The 21,713-nt window shown below is 47.1% G+C and overlaps 1 protein-coding gene across 2 annotated transcripts; it reads left to right on the top strand.

Annotated features, from left to right (window-relative positions):
• Positions 1–1,684: 1,684 nt before the first annotated feature.
• Positions 1,685–4,260, top strand: MID1IP1 (MID1 interacting protein 1). 2 transcript variants are annotated; one of them, XM_006275089.4, is made up of 2 exons: positions 1,685–1,911; positions 2,452–4,260. In XM_006275089.4, exon 2 carries the CDS (start codon positions 2,586–2,588, stop codon positions 3,105–3,107), a length of 522 nt encoding a protein of 173 aa, XP_006275151.1. In that variant the 5' UTR covers positions 1,685–1,911; positions 2,452–2,585; the 3' UTR covers positions 3,108–4,260. The 2 variants fall into 2 exon arrangements, with proteins under 2 accessions (XP_006275151.1, XP_019341811.1); XM_019486266.2 differs by lacking the exon at positions 1,685–1,911 and adding an exon at positions 1,925–2,166.
• Positions 4,261–21,713: the final 17,453 nt, after the last annotated feature.

The raw sequence follows: 21,713 nt of genomic DNA, 5'->3' as shown, positions 1-21,713 counted from the left end.
GCGTGTGTACATGCCTGTGCGTGCAAGTGCGTGGAAATGCGTGCGTGTATGCCTGTGCGTGCAAGTGCCTGTTTGTGCAGTGTGCGTATGTGCAGATGCATGCGTGCGTGTGCTCCCGCGTGCCTCACTGGCTAGGACGTTGCATGGCAGATGCGTTCACTGTGGGCTCGGGGTTGGCACACCTCAGGCGGAGGAAGCACGGGTGGGGGGGACGGGGCTGCAAGCAGTCCCCTCCGGAGTCGGCTCGGGTGAGGGGCAGGGAGGGGGTGCTCCTTGCCCCCTGTGCCCGGGCATTGCCTCTGCACCTCAGTCCAGCGCCAGCCCGCGCAGCCGGAGCCGAGGGGGAGCGGGCGCCTCTCCGGACATGCAGGATGCTGGCTCAGCGGTGCCTCAGCCGCTCACGGCTCTGGGAAACAACTACAGCTCGCCCCCGCCGTCGCGGTGCTCATTTCCTGCCCAGTCATTTGATCTCCGAGCCCAGCACGAGGGATCCCTGCGCAGCTCCGGAGCCAATCATCGGCTTCCAGCCGGCTCAGCACGCGGAGCCGGCGTGGCTCTTCGGCCGGCCCTGACTGGGCTGCGTACCAGCCGGCCTAATCCCGGGGGAGAGACTTGCTGACGCACCCGGCAGCAGCCTGGCCTCGCTAGCCCTGCCGCGTGCCTTTGCGCCCAGGCATGTCAAAGCCTGTCTGCCGAGGGCTGCGGGGGACGCTCTCCCCGAGCCCGCCACATCCGAGGGGGGGGTCTCGCTCCTCCCGTGGGGAGGGGACGGCAGGGGGAGTGGGTGTGCTGCAGCACCTGGCAAGCGCCCTCGCTGAAGGCAGCTGCCGGGTGGAGCGGAGGAGATGCGGGATCTCTCAAAAGCCTTGGAAATATCTGAAGCCCCTGGTGGGGGTGGAGGATATTTGCCGGTTGTGGGGCCACTTATGACTCGGGATTGATTTTGGCTTGGAACTGGAAACCTTTCTTTAAATAAAAGAACGAAAGAAAAGATGTCGGCTCTGCTCCCCCGCCGGATTGATGAGGGGTTTATCATCTCCACAGCCCCAGAAATAAACACTGGCCGCCTTCATCGCTGGCGGGGGAAGAATCTCCAGCCGATGGATGGATGGTTGGGGCTGGGGTTCCGCGCGGGCTGGGGAAGCGGCGCGGAGACAGCCCAGCTCTCGGTGGAGGGGGCTGGCTTGCACTCCGGCAAGGGTGCGGGAGGAAGTGGGTGGCACTGCTGATTTCCCCGCGCTGCTGCGCCAGGAAGCCCGTCTCTCGCCCTCCTGCTGAGGCGCGTGGCAGCCGGGAGCCTTAGAGCCGGATGCATGCAGTGTGCTGCTAAGTGGGGCTTCACCCGGTCCCACTTCCACCCCGAGCCCCGCGGGCGTGGCAAGCCGAGGTGTGTGCCGGGCGCGCAAGAAGCGCTTTTCCCGCTCCTGCCGGCCAGGAGGAGCCCCGAGGTGCGCCCTCCTGGTGCCACGGCCGGGCCCGGGGTGTGCTGACTGCACGCCCCCCCTCAGCCGCCCCAACGGAGCGGCGGTGCCCGCGCTGCACTAGCTCCCTCCCGCCGGGGCTTTGCGGTGAGGAGCTGCAGCAGCCGCCACCACCCCTCCTCCCCCCTGCCCGCCCCGCCGGCGCTGGCCACTGGTGAGCGCTGCGCCCTCCCCCTCCGGGTGTCAGGCGAGAGGCGGAGCCAGCTCCCCCCTTCCTCGCAGCCGGTGTTACTCGCGGTCACTCCGGCGCCTTTATCTTGCCGGGCTGCGAGGGGGTGGCACTTGGGAACACCTTATTTTAACGTCCACGCTATAAATACGGCCCCTGGCATGGGAGCGGGGCTGCCGGCTGCATCGGGACCGAGGGACGCGCAGACTCACAGACGCCCGCAGAGCCGGCACTGAGGCTCCTCGCCTGCCCCGGACCGCGGTGGGTGCGGGATGCCGGCCCCGGCCGCCTGGCACTGCGGGGTGGGGATGCCGGCCTCGTGTTGCTTGGGGGAGCGGGGCGCTCATCTCTGCCCCCGTCTGCCCGCTGGTGCCAGCCCTGCTCTAAGCAGAGGAGTGTGGACGGCGACCAGGCGCTTTCGCGCCTCATCAGGCAGGAAGGAAGCCGGGGTGGCTCCGGGAGAGCCCATGGCGGTGGCGAGGCGCTGGCAAGATCTTGGGTGGTGGCGAGAAGGCGGTGAGATGCCGGGGTGGGGGGAGTTGTCCAGGGTGGTTGGGGACTGTGAGGTGGGGGATGTGATGAGCGAGGGGCTGAAGCATGTCGGAGGGGGGAGAAGGGGACGTGGGCCGAGACATGGGCGGAGAAGGGGACGGGCGAGCAAGGGGCTGCGGCGTGCAGGCGGGCTGGGGGAGAAAGCAGCACGGCTCCGGCAGGGCGTGGGGAGGGAGCGGGTGCGCCGAGGCTGCGGGCGGGGAAGCGCGGCCCCGCCTGACCCCCCTCCCGCCCGTGCTGTCCCAGCAGACTCCCGCCGCCGCAGCCTCGGGGAGCAGGGCCCGCCGAGCCAGTGAAGTCTGCCAGCCGGGCTCGCAGCCAGGTCCCGCTGAGCGCCGCCGCAACGTGCTCCAGCGCCGCGCCGCGCCCGCCCCGCTGGCGGCATGATGCAGATCTGCGACTCGTACAGCCAGAAGCACTCGCTCTTCAACGCCATGAACCGCTTCATTGGCGCCGTGAACAACATGGACCAGACGGTGATGGTGCCCAGCCTGCTGCGGGACGTACCGCTGCTGCTGGATGAGCTGGACGCGGGCGGCGGCGGCGGTGGCGGTGGGGAGCTGGCCCCGCAGCTGCCCCCGGCCACCCCCGACGCCTACTTCTCGCGGCGGGACATGTACAGCCACTACGTGCTGCTCAAGTCCATCCGCAACGACATCGAGTGGGGGGTGGTGCAGCCGCCCGCGGGCGAGGAGGGCGGCGGCCGCAAGAAGGACAAGCTGGGCGGCGCGGACATTAGCCGCGGGCTGGGCGAGGGCGACGCGCTGGAGGAGGAGGACCTGGAGAAGCAGTTCCACTACCACCTCAGCGGACTGCACAGCGTGCTCTCCAAGCTCACCCGCAAGGCCAACGTGCTCACCAACAGATACAAGCAGGAGATCGGCTTCAGCAACTGGGGGCACTGAGCCCCGCCGCGGCCCGGGGACGCGTCCGGGAGGCAGCCGCCCCTCCCAGCCCGCTGGGGTGGAGGGCGCCCGCGCGGCTGCGGGAGGGAGCGAGAGGGGCGCAGGGCGCAGGCAGGGGCCGCGGCGCAGAGCAGGGATGCGGGCGGGGAGAGGGGGGATGAGTCACCGGGGGCTAGGAGCCGGCCAGCAGCTGCGCTTGGCGGGCGGAGTCTGTCCGCGGCACCGGGCGGCGGCGGAGAGGGGTGGTTCCCACGGCAGCGGGGTGCTGGGGGTGGCCAAGGCCAGGGCCTGACTGAGCCTGTGTGTGTGTGTATGTGTGTGTGTGTGTGGTTAATGCCAGAGAGAGTGTGTGTATGGCACTAAGGCAGACAAGGCCAGTGTGTGGGTGGGTGGCGAATGAAGGGACTGAGAGTGTGTGTGGCCAAGGCCAGTGCCTGAGGGAGTGGAGTGTGTGTGTGTGTGTGTGTGTGTGTGTGTGTGGCCAAGGTCAGTGCCTGAGAGGGAGTGTGGGTGGGTGGTCAATGCCAATGAGAGAGAGAGAGTGTGTGTGTGTGTATGTGTTTGTGTGTGGTCAAAGCTAGTGACACAGAGCAAGAGAGAAAAAGTAGATTGCCACGGCCAGTGACCAGGAGGGAAAGGGAGAGAGAATCTGTCTGGTGGCCGGCATTGCCTCACTTCTTTCCTGTTTTGCACTACTTTTTGTAACAGGGCTTTCCCATGTTGTACATACAGCGCCAGGTTTCTTTGCATGCCCCTAGGACTGCGCCCGTCATATTTCTGCCAATGCAATAACAGAGAAAGATGTACCTTAATCCATACTAGTTTATTAATATTGGGGGTTATTATTATTATTATTGTTTTGTATAGGCCAGGGTGGAGATCTTGCTGTTTTCTCCACATCTAAGGAGGTGGCTGGTAGGTATGTGAGCTGGTTGCAGAGCTGCCTTGAGATGAGGTTGCAAAGCCAATGACATTAGCAGAAGCATTACAAAATCACTTTTATTCCCCCGATGGAACCAACTGACTGAAGCGTATCCCTATTCCACTGAAAGGATGAAGGGTTCCATTGTACATGTATTAAAGCTTATTTAAAACATTTTTTTTATTGAGATGTAGAATATATTCTAAATAAACAGGCAAATGAATTGACTAAGCATGACTTACTTAACCTTTTCCTTTTCTTTTCTTTTTTTTTGGTTATACTCTGCTTCTCTATTTATGCTAAATTTTTAGTGTTTAATTTATCCTAAATACCTTGTTTGCTCTTCTCTTACTATTTTTCAGTGTATTACAAGGCAATGAATATACGTGTACAAAGGAGGTATTTATTTTCCCCAAAGGAGTAATTGATTAGAGACAAGCCAAAACAGATAAATGAATATCTTACATAACACCCCTCCCCCCTCCCATCAGATTTTCTCATAGTGACTTCAGGTGTTAAAATAGAGTCTGCACTGTCCGGCACACTAGGTTTACCAAGGTAGAGGTCAATCTATGTTTAAGGCATCTGATAGGATCACACAAAGGATTACTAGTAGCTATTTGGCTTTGTGTTTTCAGAATGCAGAGATCTTATTCCCCACTCATTTTTTGCCTTTTGCTAAAGGCCCTGCAATTGTTTTTTTCCCTACATAAGCCATTTAAGCACACACAGTCCCTTTATATTGTTTGGTAAAGGTGTGTCCTTAAACGAGTCCTGAGTAACATTAAAAGTGCACTTATGATTACAATGAAATGTGTGCATATGCCAAACATACAGGGTTCATTTTTGGCTTTCATGTTATTAGAAAACACAAGCACAAACATAATAAACATCTCCCTAATTCTCAAGCACATTATTGGTTTTTACTTTTCAGGCTGTGAACAACTAATGGTTTGTAGCTGATTTTAAGGGACCCTATGAGGTAATATAGGCCCCAAATTTATTGTGTTTTCCCCCAAAATTCTGCTGATCTGTCCAGAAAACTTGGGAAGAAAAAGAAGACACTTGTTTAGATTTAAACATTCTCTGTAAAGACATAAGGACCAGCCAGCCATACTAGATCACTTGTATTGGGCCAACAGTGCTTCACAGGCCATGAGAGGACATAGCCTTTGCCCCAAAGAGCCGACTGATCTAAGAAGATAACATACACAAAAAAGGGATGAGATGTAACAAACCCTAAATCAGTACAGAACACAAGGAAAGAGGTTATAACGAATTAACTACAATTTGTTGCATGATTTTGCTTTTGTCACTTAAAAATCAGAAATAACCAAATTTTTTTAATTATAAAGTAATTCACTACCAGACTGAGGTTTTACATGCCAAGTTCAGGTCAAAATTATATTAACCAAGTTACGGACTCTTTTACAAAAATAAATTTGCAAATGAAAGTGCTACGGTTACTTCCTTTTTGTTACTAGCCCTCTGCCAAGCTCAGTGCTTTTTATAAACAATATTCTCCACCACCCCCACACAAAGTCAGATTTATGTGGCCCAGAGTAATGGAGTGAGAAAAACACCTTTTAGTTCTGGGCCTTTCTGCTCTCCAATTTTGTGCAGTGCTTCCTTACCATAGTAATAGATAGTATATAAAACCTTTAGATAGATGAAAGAGAGCAGGTGCCTCTGTATTAAAATGCTAAGCATTAAATGAGCTTGCCTATTGATGTCTGTAAGATCTGTCATAATATTAATTAAACTCTTGCATTTTTTTTTACCAGTATAATTCACCTCCATACAACTCTAGCATTTTTTAACTGTTCTGGACTGTTTTACTTTAGCACCTTCAAGTTAAAACGGGATATACAGAACATGTCTAATGCCCTGTGGTCAGAGATGTGTTACTTATGACTATTTGGACAGATCAGCCTGTTTATTAAAATCTCTCTTGTAAAATACTATTAATCTGAGGAAACAGGCAGAGTATGTACTGTAATCATTCACAAGTAAGTGCAACATTGTATGTCATCACCAGACTACTTCCCCCTCACAAACATAGCAGGAAAAACAGTGCGGAGATTTCTTTTTGGATTTTGTCCACATCATTCTAGTTTGAAGGGAGAGTTTAATGGCTCCCCTAACCTTTGTACAGGCAACTCCTGCTTAGTGCTCTTAATTGGTTCCTGAAAAACTGAACGGTAAGCGAAATGAGCATTAAGCGAAACGGAACATTTTTGATGACCCAAGATGGCAACTGCAAGTGTTTTTAATGACCCAAGTTGGCAACTATGAGTGTTATAATGAAACGTGCTGAGTGCTAAGTGGAATCAGGTATCAATTTTAAATGAGTGTTATAGTGAAACAGCACTAAGCGAAACAGCGTTAATCAGGGGTATAGGAATGGTGGAGTTCTATCCCACACACTGTAGATACCCCAGGGTTCAGAAGTGGTCAGGGATGTTTACACATGGGCCCTATCCCTGTTTCCTGGCATTTTTGTTCCCAGGATGGTCTTTCAAGGGGGATTCCTTCAGACGGAAACTCCCTAGTGAGGAAAGAGAAGGGTGCAGAGCCTATCTCCACCATATCTTAGAAAGCCTATGCTTGCCTCACTTGTCCAGTTCTCACCCCAATCTCAACCCCATAGGGGTTTGTCAGTGGAGTCCATAAAGAAAAAGAGATGGTGATTCAACATTGCCTCCCCTTCCCACACTAATCCCAAGTAGGACAAATGAGATCCATGCATGAAAGATTTCCTTCAGACTCAGGTCAGGGGGAAACGATGTAGGTCTGAGCTGTCAGCATGCCACTTTTTACCGTTTTGGCCCAGTGTTTGGAAATTAAAGTATAAAGACCTTCTAAGTCTGCTGCATTCTCCAGGTATTCAGAGACTCCATGGGCTGTTTAAGTACAAGGATTACATAGATTAGATAGACTACTGCCTTTTAACCCTTTTACTGCGTTGAGGGAACCTGACCACTGTTTCGGCGAAGCTCAATAAAGAGTGGAGATGGACTTCACTAGAAGTGGACAGTGATCTTTTGCAAGTGAAGGAATAGTTCTGGTTCTAAAATATTTCAAAGTAATGTTCTTTTTCTCTTGCTTTTCTCATAATGAAGATTATCCAAATCCAGGTTACCCACAGGTTTAAAAGATATAATTCTAAGCAAACATTTTTATTTTCTATTTTTAATATCCAAATTGCTTAGATTTCCCACTTCATCTTATTCAAGTTTGAAATTGACTTCTTAAGACTTGTTACCACCTAAACATAACTAGGAATATTTTGGAAACGGTGTAGAAATGTGCTTTTTCCCTCAATATGCATGTATGGTGCCTCTGAAAAGTAATCTAGATGCCTCCAAAAATTCATGCACTTATCTCCTTACATTGGAGCCTGACTGTGATAAAACTTTAAAATGGGATGGTACATACTTCTAATGGCTTATGACTGAATTTATACTAACATATGAATAATTATGCAAATGTGTACTGGTTGGAGAATGATAGCAGGTACAACAATACTCTGTATTCCTCAGTGCAAGTAACAAAAGTGATAATTTAGAGTGCAGTTATTAGGGGGAAAAAGTGAACAAATTCAACAGTGAACAGATTCACGAAAATAACCAAACAAGATAACCGGAAAGGACCAAGTCCTACAGCTACATACAATCTAGGCATGAGAAGACTTAAAACACACTCCTTTCCCAAGTAAAATACCTAAAGACTTCGGAGTGAATCAGAATGTCAAACTTATTTGGCCCTCTGGGCTTGATGCAGACTGCAGGGTTCCTTGTGGGCTGGATCCAGACCTGTCTCTGGCAGTGGGGTGGATGACAAGGAACTACAGAGGTTAACAAAGCTGTCACTCATCCTGCTGACACTGAAATGTGTCCTATACTCTGGATTTTGACAGCAAGCCTTACTCCCACTTGCCTCATCCCTGAATTCCCAGTGTAGTGAAAGAAGTTGCAAATTAAAAATGCTCTGTGTGACAAGGTGCATGGCTTAAGGGACAGAGCCCAGCTGCAGGGGGTTAAAAGATAACAGCCTGCCTGCCTCAGTGTGCAGAGCCAGCTGATGGGGATGACTGGCTGGCCCTGGAGGAAGTTAAAAGCTCCCAGAGAGATGATGCTGGAGAGGAGGGAAGCTGAGAAGAAGAAAGTCAACACTGAAGCATTACGGTGGAACACTTGCCCTGGATAGAGAGGTGGGGGGCAGGGTGTTGATGCTTCATTATTATGTTTAGTTTGAGGTAAGAGAAAAGGAAGGATGGCTCCTAAAGGAGTAACAGTCTGCTATACTCCTTAACAGAAGACTGAGAGAGTTGGGACTTGAGTGATGGTCTGTCAGTGATGGAGCAGCTAGCCAGTAGGGCTGTGCAAAATTTTGACGGCTGTTTTGTTTTGACACTGTTTTGACTCATTTCAAGGTCGAAACAGCAAAATTGAAATGAAACAAAGGCCATCAAAATAGCCTCGAAACAAAACAAGGCTAATCGATATGTTTCGAAAGTTGAAACACTTTGACCATAGCGCTGGGGATGGGAAGTCAGTCCAGCTGGGCTGCCTCCCCATCCCCCAATCATGCTGGGGGATGGAGAGGCAGCCCTCCCCACCCCGGTGCGATCTGGGAAGTCAGCCCCCGCCCCGGCTGCAGTTGGGAATTCAGCTGAGCTGGGCTGAGTTACTTTTCCCAGCCCCATGGTCCGGTGAAATGGTCGAAACAGCGTCAAAACAGCCTCACTGTGAGACTATTTCGACTCAAAATCATATTCGATACAAAACACTGTTCCATCCAGACCTTGAAACTGAAGTCGGAATGGAACAGTGCTGTTTCGCACAGTACCTACTAGCCAGCTACTTAATCAGGGAGAGACTAGAAGACTGTAGAGGCTTGCCTACTGCTCCACAATATAACTTATTGTTTAGCCTCTCATTCACGTATGCCTGTGTTTTATTGAACCCAGTGATCACCATATAGTGTCAAAGGTAGAAAATGAGGTAATTTGAGTTCCAAACTAAAAAAGAAGTTGGAAATTGAGAGCAAATGTCACAATGCAGCCATATGGAAGGGCCACTGTAAGTGATCTTGCAGTTACTAAGTTAAGGGTGCTTAACTCCCTGCCTTTGGGCCAGATCTAGTTCCTAGCACCCTGTCATCGAGCCCATTGGGCTCCCCATGGATTCATGGGGAGCCCACAGAACCATGGCTCTGCACACTAGATCAGGAGCACAAAGTGGCACCAGGCCCAATCCTAGCACACAAGGCTGGAAAAGGCACAGGGACCTCAGAGCCTAATCCTGGTGGGTGGAGGAGGAGCAGGGCCCCTGGGGCCCTGTGCAGATGGGGAGAGGCAGCACAGAGTCCTTGGGACCCAATTTTGGTGGGTGGCAGTGGAATTGGGCCCCCAGAGCCTGATCCTGGTGTGTCGGGTCTGATCTGGCCTGGGAAGTGACTCTGCACACCTCATCTGGTCCACAGGTCCAAAACATTGAGCATAACTGTCACAAGTAAAAGGACAGCTAGTCATGAAATTTTTGCAGCTTCCACCTACTCTTCTTATGTTGGGCAATAGAGCAGAGAATTGGAAGGCACTCACATGTAGGTTTTGAGCAGTACCTAGCAGCCACAGGGGCAGAAGAGAAAAATGACAAAGTTAAATCCTCAAACTTTTTGAACATTGTAGGGAAGGAACGTCCTGGCTCTTTATCACACTTTTACCTCTGAAAACGGTCAAAATATGCAATTAAGCATAATACTATTCATATCTGAGGAATGCTGCATGCCAAAAAAAAGAGATTCTAGACAGGCACATATATTTCTGTGTGCAAACGAACAAGAGAAAGTATAGATCGGTATGTTATTGAACTAAAGAGACTAAGTAAGAACTGTGCTTTTGAGAACATGACAGAATCTCTGATTAAGGATTATTTGTAGCATTGAAGACAATATATTACAAGAAAGGCTACTGCATGAGGGAGACTTGTCCCTAGAAAAGACTATCCAAATGTTTAGGACAGCAGACCCTATGAAGGCCCAGCCCATAGAGCCAAATGGATCAAAAGGAGTTGTCCATGCAGCAGGCATGAATGAATGTGGTCAGAAGAAGCCACCTTCCAGAGTGGAATTTTCATTGGCAAGGAAAATGCAAAGGGAAAGAGAGTGAATAAGCAGATGTGTACCAAGTGTAGAGGGCAACATAGCCCCAAAACGTGCTGCATTTGGGAAGCTCTATTTTGCCAGTTGCTGCAGATCCCAAACACAAAAACCTCAAGTACATACAGTTGAGAATATACCAGAAGAATGTTATATAGAGATGACAGAATCATGCAATATCAATGAGAGGGACTGGATTTTGCCAGGGGAAGTGCAAGGAAAAATGGCTTCATTGAAATTGGACCCTGGAGCCCAGGTTAATATTGTACCAGAGCATGAATGTAGAAAATTAAAATTGAGACCAAAATTGAGTCCAACAAGCATTAAAATATCTGGCTCTTCAGGAACAAACATACCAGTGAAAGGGAGATTCATTGCTAGCATCCAATATAAAATGAGCATATACAAGCTTCCATTCATCATGCCGTTTATGGAGGTGACACCAATTTTGGGTCTGGCAGCTTGTAAGAAATTGAATTTAGTTGAGTGTGTGCTTGCAGTACTAGGAGACGCAACATTTATGCCTCCTGATGAGCCTCTTGGCTGTCACAGACCAAATCTGGACAATTTGCTTAGGAAGAAACCAACTGTTCCAGAACAGAAGAAGCAACCATGTTCTTATAAGAAGAAACGTACCTACAGACACAAATGCAAATATTATCATGCAGAAAGAGGAAATAAGTCTCAGTGGTATGTGTCATAACCCAATAATTTTTAGTGCCTCGACACATTGGAATTTTCCCGCCACATGGAGCTTTCTTTGCACGGTGGATTTCTCAGCTGCAGAGAGAAAACCCCGGTGCAAAGAGTTCCCGCCACGTGTATGCAAATTAGTGTCCCACTATTGGTCAATTCTAAATTATTCCTACGTGGCGGCTAGCAATTGGCTCGCTAGCCATATAAAAGGTTAGAGCAGTTTCCGCCCAAGTTGGAGGACTCCACAACCATCTCGTGGGGAACTGAGCCTAGCAAACGCCGCATGTGTCTTGGAGGAGGACATAGAGGCCTGATCAGCTTCTAGCCACTCCCCATCATAGTGGAAAATTTGACGTATCCCCCATGTTGAGCGTGCAGAGTCATACATCGATGACTCATCTCGGTTCGGTGCGAGAAGAGATCTCACTTCTGTTTGTTTGTGTGCAACTGTAACTCAAGCAAGTTTCCTTCCTGCACTGTGATCATCGGCAGTGTAAGTAAAGCTTTCTTTATACAACCAATACGCTTCTGTGCCTAACTCTACTCCGTCATGGAAAAACCCCACCTCACGGTCCGGGCTACTGGCCATAGCCTTAGACCGCCCTCAGTCCCGACAGTATGTAGGTAACAAATTTTGTGTTATGTTCAGAAGCACAGCTGCCAAAAGTTCAAGTCAGTTGAATCCCAGTATAAGGGCTCAAGTCTCTCAAGACCTGTAGGAATAGCTTCTCACCAAAAACAAATCAGAAACAATCTGATAGTTCATTTGCCTGAGAATTTTTTAGTCCATTGTAATTACAGCACATGGGAGCAGCCTCGCTGCTCATGTATAGGTGCCCAGAGAGACTAAAAGACTGCAGAGGCTTGCCTACTTCTCCACAATAAAACTTATTTAGTTCTTCTCATTCATGCATACCTATGTTTATTGAACCCAGTGATCAATATAGAAGCCCCATGGGCTGGATGACAAGGCTCTGCAAGCTATCTCTTTGACACCTGTGGTCTAAGTAATGACCAAAAGATCACATCTAAGGAAGCCTATACATTTGGATTGCCTGTTGCCTCTCCTCTTGCTTTTGCACAGGCAATTGCCTTCCCTTTAATACATTGCTTTGCACGTCCAAAGCCATCTCCCCCCAGTTAATTTGTTCCTGTTTCTTTCTCAACTTACTTTCCTTTTTTTGAGGCCATACTTCCCCTAGAAACAATAGTTCATCTGTCTTCTGAAAGATTGATTTTATTTCATGACCCCCACCTCAGCAATTCTGAGCTCTGAAGTGAATAGAAATTGGTAATAATGACATGTGACGATTGTGCTGCTTTTTAAAACATTTAAATATGGTGCCTGATCACCAATCAATATTCTGAAAGATGTCACAGGCCTAAATAGTGCTGTGTCAACAATGCAAGAATCTAGTTTGTATTGCTAGTATATATTGTATTCTTTTTCTGATGTGTCTTTGCAATTGTTATTAGCATTAATAGTAGTGTCACCCACACACTAAGAGGAAAATGTACCTCATAGTGAGCATGTAGAGGTAAAAGGGAAAGGAAGGAAGCTGACAGAATGTTTTGCATGCATTTACAAAGCTAGTAATTGCATTGGAGCTCAGTATACTGAAAAAAGGCAATTTTAAAATGGTGAGAAATGTTGTTTTAGCAAAAGAGCATAGGGTCTTTTCAGCTGTCACTAATATCATTAGTATAAAGTATAATGATGTATGAAAGGATAATTTAAATGCTTACCTAATGTGGACCACATCTTGAGAGAGCAAATTGTTACAATTTTTCAAATATTCACACTGAAGGGTACCTACAGCTGTTACATTTAGATCAAGCTAACTAGGATTAGGTAGATCCAAATGCCCATCTGTGCAGGCATTCAGAAGTGTTAAATTGAGCAAAAAATGGTGTGCCTGATCTATTGAATACATCTATACATTTGGGCTAGGTACAGACATTCAAAAAACCTAAGGCAGAATTGATCTAAGGGCTCTGACAGAGAGTCAGGTCCCCACTCTGACTCATGGTGCTTTGTGCAAAGCACCATGAGTTAAAGCATCCTCCACCCCCCCACCAGCAGATGTTTGCCTGTTGGGTTGGAGCAAGGGGTGGGGGTGGGCAGAGGGGCGTGGAATTGAGCCTGCCTGCCTGCAGATAAACAGCGAACAGAGCAGCCGGCAGCCCCTCTCCCCAGCCCCTAACCCCCCAGCTCTGGGGCTGTCAGCAGGAAGGGAGGGGGGGAGGAGGAAGCCAACAGCAGTGAGCTGCTTTGGTCTTGTCAGGAGCCAGGGGCTGGTGGCTGCTTCTTACTGTGAGAATGTCACTCCTTTGGGACTAGGTGACATTCTCACAGCCTGGGCAGTCCCAAAGGAGTGACATGCTTTACTTACACATCTCCTGGGACCAGTGAATGACTGTACACACTGCTTCCAGTCTACGTTTAGACAGATTAAAGTAAGTAGTATGAACATAGACTGGGTGCAGCAAAAAGTTGTATGCCCCCTAAATGTCATAACAATGTCATAACAATGAGCGTCTCATCGAAAGTTCATGGGACTTTGGTGCTAAGAATGTCCACAAGATTAAGCCCATCAGGTGACCTAGAGAGAGGAACATCTAACTTCTGAATTCTGATAGACTTATGCATCAAATAGGGGTAGTGCTGCTTGGTATTGTTAAGACTGAAAGGTCATTGGGCTTGTCCAAAACTGGAATGTTAGGAACCTGGAGAATTTTCATGTTGACACTGTAGGCATCTATAAATTTCAGGCAGCTCAGTTCAATGGGCATTCTGAAGACCTCCATTTTGGAGTTAGGGATACAATAATTGCTCAAGTTGCACCTTAAGCATTTAAATTCTTTTGTGGATTTAGCCTCTGTTCCTGTTATCCTTGAAAATGGGACTTAGGCTGCTCCCTACTTTGATACTTTTGAAAATATCATCCAGTGGGTTTTTTGAGACTACCCCTCATTTACATTTGAATGTTTACACATCTATAGAAAAGTGATATTAGAGAACTATTTACTTTACTTCCCACTTCTTTTAAAACTGCTTAACAACTGGAAACAAGGAAGGGAAACCAGCACCATTTGACCAACCAGCTGTTGGTGGACTGCTAACTCATCCTGTGGAAAGCATTGCGGCTACCTTTTGGTGTTCCATAGTTTAGTCTCTGTGGGCTAACTTCCATGCTAACATTTATCACACACAACCTCTTTCTCTTCAGTCTGGGAGTATCGAATCAGGGCAGGACTTGGCTCAGTTCCATTTTGAGAGAGGCACAGTGGCAGAGCACTTATGTCACTTTTCAACAGCTTCAGAGATGTGAGTTTGAGTATTGCTCTAGATTTATGCCAAAGTCTGTCCACAGTTGACTGAGATTTGTAAGCAGGCACCTGGATGCTAGTTGAGATGTCAGAGGTGACCAAAAGTAATGCTTTCCCCTTTAGTCAGGGTTTCTAGCTTCAGGCATATCCCTGACCTTTCCTCTTTAAAAAAATGCAATACATTTAAAGGAAATGTAAAAGACACACCCCCAAAAGGCAATACATTTCATCCCTTACAAACATTTACTTACCTTCTAGTTATATAAATAAACCCTTATCTCCAGTTTTCTTTACCCTCCTCTTCTTTTTTATTTTTAAGGGAGACAGAGCATCACCTTTGATCCAGTCTCAAGGTAACAAATATAGGTGATCGTATTTGACAGTGTCAAAGCATGCTGTGTGCACTTGAGAGTAAAGTTAACGTAGTTGTTACACATTGACTCAGGTCAGAGGAATTTTCTGATTCATCGGTGTTCATGACCTCAGTACTCTTTTTAGATTTCCCTGCAGATGTATTTTGAAGTCTTTCTCATTATTGTAGAGTGGTTAGGCTACAGGTGGATATCTAAGCACCCTTCTGTTCCCACTGGCTTGATCAAATGTTCCTTGGGGACGGGAATGTACAGATTCCATGAATTTACACATAGTCTATACTTCTTTTGGGGTTCTTTTAGTTCACTTCAGATACTATACATTAGTGCAAAGGTAGGCAACTTTTCCAGCTTTAGGCCAGAATGACCCACCTCGGGTCAGAGGTGGGAGGGTGTGTGGGACACTAGGACCTGTTCACAGCTAATGCTTCTCCCCATAGTGGCATGGAAAGTGCCTGCAGCCAGCCCTCCTCCCTGTGGAAGCAGGGGCAGAGTGCTCGCAGAGAAAGCTCCCTGCTGCTGAATGCCACCAAAGCCCCATGTCCACAAGCTGGATCCAATGGCTCTGCATACTGGACCTGACATGTGGGCCATAGGTTGCTGAACCCTGCATTCTGGCACTTTTCTTCAACTTGAGTAGACAGCATGAGCACTGTTTTTTTAGCTACCCTCCTTGTCACCAGCTGTGGATTCCCTTATAGCGGGTACTCTAAAAGAAAGATGGCTCTTGTTCCTCACTGGCTCACGTTAGCTGTTTCTATGGTCCAACTGGTTTGCAGTATTCTTTGAAGTGGGAGTCTTGATACATATATTTCTATGACAGCAGGATACATGGGTACCATGGGCTCAGACACACTTGTGCCTTTGGTATGTTCGAAGTCTGTTAGGTGCAACTTACTGGTGCCCTAGCACTATGCTGTTCCTAAGCAGCTGTTGCTGGTATAGTGAGTGTCATTTAAGTATTCGGAAGGGAAAATGTTCTTGAAGAAGTGTTGCTGCTAAGCTGCTGTTGCTCTTACTAGTTCTTGCTGCAAATGAGTATCAATGAGTACTTTTGCAAAATAATAATAATAATAAATATATTTTTGCTAAACTGGCAAAAAAACCCAACTCGATTACTTTAGTGACCTTTAACATTTTATTTGGCTGTTGACTACTGATTCTGTATTCTGAGAGCCAATCCTATCAACTAGCATAGTAAAGGAAGTTAAATTCTCAAATTGTATTTCAGTAGCACATGGTGATCTTTATTTATACCAATAATATGTGCCTTTTGGTCTATGTGTTCTTCTTGCTGCATAGTTATGTGATTTCTTTCTACTTAAACTGTGCACTGCTGCTTTTGAAGTCAAGTTTTTACACACACATTACTGGATGTTTTCTTTGGGAAGTATTTAATTTAAATTCAGAGAGTTACTGCTTTTTCCTTTCTGCAGATATTTCTTTAAGATTATAACATATTCCATGCAAAGCCCCACTATGCCAATTTAAAATTATGGGCTGACATTTTAATCGCACAAAAGTAGGGGGGAAAATCTGTGGTTTGCACAGCAATCAGAATTTATCTTTTTTGCACCTGTGTAATAGAGCATTTTCTGTTTTTGCAATGTTGCTGAACTTATTGATATAAGGCCAATCTTCAGGCCCAGCTCTATGAGCACAAGGAGATAATGTTTCTGATGCTCCTCTCCAATCTGAGCTGAAAATGATCAGACCACTGGAATTCGCTAATGGTTCTGGAGTATGGCCATACCATGGAAGTTATTGTATTGTGGGGCTCCATGCATCCTCATGAGACTGGTCACTAGGGCAGGGACTATAGTAATACAAAATATCTTACTACCTATCCATCCCTAAGCAGTCCTCTGGGGTATTTTTTGTCCACTTCCCCAGTGTCTGGACTGTGGAGAGGTAATGGGGTCTCTGAATGTGTTTCTGTTCCTGATATTTATATTATTAGCAACTGAGATTAGGCCATGAAGTTGCTGTCATGCTGCATGATCTGCAAAGTCCTTACATAAAGCGAGTAGTTATCAGTAGAGGATGAAATGAGCTGATATGTCTGAGTGATCAGGAAAGGCAAACTGGTGAGCACAACATCAATAGAATGTTGCCACTTATTTTTTCCAGTTTAATTCCTGAGATAGTAAACAAAGAGAAACAAGACATACAGGAACTCTAATTCTGATTACATCATGGAAATACAGATAATTTAATGCTAACTTGCTAAAAGAATGGTAGTGACTAGGTAAATCCAAGCTAAAGAAGTTTTTACTGGCTAGAACTTTTTTTTAAAGGAACACTATTTAATTCAATCATAGGATCACAGGAAGATAATTCTGGAAGAGACCTCACAAGGTCATCTAGTCCGCCTCTTGCTCATCCCTGACTAAACCACCCCAGCCAAGTGTCTATCTAACTTGTCCTTGAAAACTTCCAGGGATGGAGATTCCACAATTTCTAGGTAGCCTGTTACAATGCTTGACCCCCACTCATAGTCAGAAAAATCCTCCTAATCTCTAACCTAAATTTCACCTGCTGCATCTTGAGACCATTGCTTCTAGGCCTGTCCCCTGCAGCCACAGAGAAAAGCCCATCTCTATACTTTCTATAATTGCTCTTCACGTATTTGAAGGCTGTTATCAAATCCTGCCTTACTCTTCTCTTCTCCAGACTAAATAATTCTAGTTCTTTCAGCCTTTCCTCAGAACTCTTGTTTCCCAGGCCCCTATCATTTTTTGTGGCTCTTTACTGGACTTGTATCCAAAATTCCCACATCTTCTTGAAGTGTGGGGCCCAAAACTGGACATAGTACTCCAGGTGAGGCCTCACCAGTGCTGAAGTAGAATGGGTGATTCATTTCCCTTGGTTTGCAAGTGACATTCCTGTTAATACAATCCAGTATTCTGTTGGCTTATTTTTAGTAACAAAAGCACACTGACGGTTTATATGGTCTACTGTAACCTCCAGGTTCTTGTCTGCTGTATGGCAGCCTAGCCACTCATTCACCAATTATTCTCTCCCAAGTACAGAACTTTGCACATGTCCTTGTTGAATCTCATCTAATTGATTGCAGACCATTTCTCCAGTCTACTTAGGTCATTCTGGATCCTAGCCCCATTCTCTGGAATGGCTATAACTCCACCTAACTTAATATTGTCCATGAACTTGTTAAACATGTATTCCATGCCATCATCTAAATCATTAATGAAGATAATGAACAATATCTGACCTAGGACAGACTCCTGAGGAACTGCACTTGATACTTTCTCCCAACTAAAAATTGGTTATCATTGATGACTACCTGTTGAGGAAGGCCTTCAACACGGTCTCTCACCCCATTCTCATTAAAAATTAGGAGATTGTGGTGTCAATGCATACACAGTCAGATGGGTCACTAACTGGCTGGAGGGCCGCACCCAGAGAGTGGTGGTGGATGGGTCTTATTCAACCTGGAGGGATGTGGGCAGTGGGGTCCCCCAGGGCTCAGTCCTCGGGCCTGCACTGTTCAACATCTTCATCAGCAACTTGGACAAAAGGGTAAAATGCACCCTGTTCAAATTTGCAGATGACACTAAGATGTGGGGAGAAGTGGGCACGCTAGAAAGAAGGAATAGGCTGGAATCGGATCTGGACAGGCTACAGGGGTGGGCGGAAGAGAACAGGATGGGTTTCAACACTGACAAGTACAGGGTACTGCACCTGGGGAGGAAGAACGAGCAGCAGACCTACATGCTGGGGAACTCCCTTCTCGTCAGTGCAGAGGCACAGAAGGATCTTGGAGTCATTATTGAGGCCAATATGAACATGGGCTGACAGTGTGGGGATGCGGTCAAGAAGGCCAACTGTACCTTTTCATGCATCCACAGCTGCATCTCAAGCAGGTCCAAGGAAGTGATCCTCCCCCTCTATGCGACACTAGTTAGGCCGCAGTTGGAGTACTGCATCCAGTTTTGGGCACCGTGCTTCAGGAGGGATGTGGACAGCATGGAGAGGGTGCAGAGGAGGGTCACTTGCATGATCAGGGGTCAGCAGTGCAGGCCCTACGAGGAGAGGCTACGGGACCTGAACCTGTTCAGCCTCCACAAGAGAAGTCTGAGGGGGGATCTAGTGGCCATTTACAAATTGGTCAGGGGGGACCAGCAGGCATTGGGAGAGTCCCTGTTCCCCCGAGCACTACCAGGAGTGACAAGAAATAATGGTCACAAGCTGACAGAGGGTAGATTCAGGCTAGATATCAGGAGGTGCTACTTCACTGTCAGGGCGGCTAGGATCTGGAACCAACTTCCAAGAGAAGTGGTGCTGGCTCCTACCCTGGGGGTCTTTAAAAGGAAGCTGGATGAACACCTAGCTGGGGTCATTTGACCCCAGTACTCTTTCCTGCCACAGCAGGGGGTTGGACTTGATGATCTGCTCAGGTCCCTTCTGACCCTACCAACTATGAAACTATGATGATCCAACTAGTCATGTATCCACCTTACACCTTAGTCTAGTCTGTACTTCCTTAGCTTGTTAATAAGAATGAGAGATAGTGTCAAAAGTGTTGCTAAAGTCGAGGTAGATCACATCCACTGCTCTTGCCCTGTCTGCTACCTTATCACAGAAGGAAATCAGGTTGGTAGGCATTTGCTTTTGGTGGATCTGTGTTGATCCTGATCACCCTGTTCCCCTCTCGGTGCTTTGTAATGGATTCCTTGATGACCCGCTCCATGATTTTTCTATGTATAGAGGTCAAGTTGACTGGTCTGTAGAACCCCAGATCCTCTTTGTTTAATCTTCCTTAAAGATGGGGACTATATTAACTTTTTTCAGCCATCCAGGACCTCACCCAACCTTCATGAGTTCTCTAAGAGGATAGCCAATGGCTCTGAAATTACCTCAGTCAATTCTTTCAATATTTCTAGAGTACATCACATATGTCCCTGCTGACTTAAAAGCATCTAGCTCCTCTAACAAATCCCTAACCTGTTCTGCCTTTACTCTGAACTGGGGGTTCCCAAACTGACAGATTGCACACCACTAGTTTAAAACAATACAACTTTAAGTATCACCAGCAAATTTTTTGTCATATAGGCTAGGGACAGATATTCAAAAAGCCTGAGCCTAAATTGATTCAATCTTTGCAGGTTAGTCTAGCCTGGCTAGGCTAAATCACTTTGTAACTGCACAGACATCCCAGACATGTGGGCACATGCCTGCAGTGGCTCAGGCTAAAAGCCAGGGGGTGCTAGAGCAGCCCTTCCTTTCCTTACACCATGCTGAACTGAGGGGAGGTGTGGCCAGGCCCAGGCAGGATGCTCTGGTTGGGGAGACCCCTTCTGACCCGCCCAACATGGAATTGATAACAGTGTTTATCACCCCAACTCAGTGTTTATCACCCTGTTAAGAAAACAACAGAGGGACATTACCAGTTACCTGTTGATTCTCCCTTTGTCCCATCTGCTACAGCATGGACCATAGTCAGCATGTGGTTTGCTAGCTAATACTCAGACACCTCTCATCAAAGCACGGGGAGGGGGGGTAGGGAAATGGGAAATTCCTGCTTAGCAGGGAGGGGGGGGAGGGGGCGGATGGTGCCATGCAGCCTGCAGTCTGTGCCGGAGATGCAGTCAGGGAGCAGAGGGGAGGGCCCAACATTGCTGTGGAGCAGAGAGCCACGCCTGCCCAGAGAGCATGCTAGGATGCTGGGGGAGTCTGAATTTAACTTAAACCAGCAAGGGGTCTGGGACAGGAATTGCATAAACTGTTTGACCCAAATCAGTTAAATTCTGATAAACCAGGTTTATCTCAAACTGGTTTCAGCCATTTTCAAACTGGTTTATGTGTACTGAACATCTGTTCTGTTAAAGGTTTAAACCAGTTTCTGATCACTTAAACTGGTTTATGTGTAAAGTCTGTCCGTAGCCATACATAAAGTAATTATAATAAATCTGATAATGTGTACCCCTGACAGGTTGTCTGCGTACCACTGTTGGCACACGTACCACAGATTGGGACCCGCAGTTTAATCTAGACTGTTGATTAAATGAAAAAATTTCTAACAACATCTTTTCAAGTCTTACTTGACACTGTTTTGTGAATTTTCTTCCCTTTACCCTTACCCTCTTCTTTATTTATTTACTTGTTTCTTTACCAAGTGGATGGGGGGATATATTGTTTCTGTTCCCTGTTTCTGTCTAAAGCCATAAATGCAGGAGAGAAACATGCTTAGAATAACCCTACCACTCTTGGATGGGGAGCATTCCAATTACACCAGTTGCACATTGATAGAACAATAGCCAGGGATGGATCCCAGGGAAGGGAGGAGATGCAGGGATACAGTTGCATATCCTCCCCACCTTTGATTCCTGTTCCACCCAAACTGGCCCCAGAGAGGTAGCAACATTTCTGTTCTGTGCTAAGGGAGTCAATTGGCTTCATGGCTTATCACAGGGGTAGGCAACCTCCAGCACAGGTGCCAGAGTGTGTCACACAAAGGCATTTTGGTTGGCACATTTGCCTTGGGGCAGATGGCAGGGAAGGGGCCAGGGCTGCACTACCATAACAAGGATTGGGCCCTTGTAGCTTCCCCACCATCCACCCTGGCACGTGAAAATCTTACAAGTTGAGGTTACGGGTGTTTTTGGCACTCTGCCCAAAAACGTTGCTGACCCCTGGCTTATCATAATGTACCTGATTCCTGCTAATCTCTCTTTACTCCACAGGTGTTAATTGCTTTCTCTCTCCTTTTAATGGTCTTGATGTTCCATTAATTAAACCATCCTTTCTTCTTCAATTTTGCATTTTGTTAGCTATTCCTGATAACCTCTCTCTTTTATTTCATAGCCTGCAGATTGTTTTGAGTTCTAGCTAAAACCTTAACTCAAGTGTGGTAACCTTCACTTGAGTGAACATTAACTCAGGTGTGGAAATGACTGACAATGAAGTGCTAGATGCACTGTCACGGTGCTCAAGAAAGCTCAATTTTGCTTTATGAATTCGAGTAAAAGATGTACATTTAATTATAATTACAGGACTAATAAAAACAATATTTTGTACTATTTTTGCCTAGTTTGTTGTGCTTTTTAAACTTAATATATAATAAGCTAGCAAATTAGTACACCTTGCAATAGTTATATTTGTTTT

Source organism: Alligator mississippiensis, chromosome 1 (genome assembly GCF_030867095.1).
Source record: "Alligator mississippiensis isolate rAllMis1 chromosome 1, rAllMis1, whole genome shotgun sequence".
Taxonomy (NCBI): domain Eukaryota; kingdom Metazoa; phylum Chordata; order Crocodylia; family Alligatoridae; genus Alligator; species Alligator mississippiensis.
The sequence above is the reverse complement of the archived record's forward strand: the minus strand, read 5'-3'. Positions and strand labels throughout refer to the sequence as shown.

What these genes read in the sequence shown, in the direction of transcription:
- MID1IP1 (XM_006275089.4), top strand. Translation starts at nt 2,586, where the DNA reads ATGATGCAGATCTGCGACTCGTACAGCCAGAAGCACTCGCTCTTCAAC.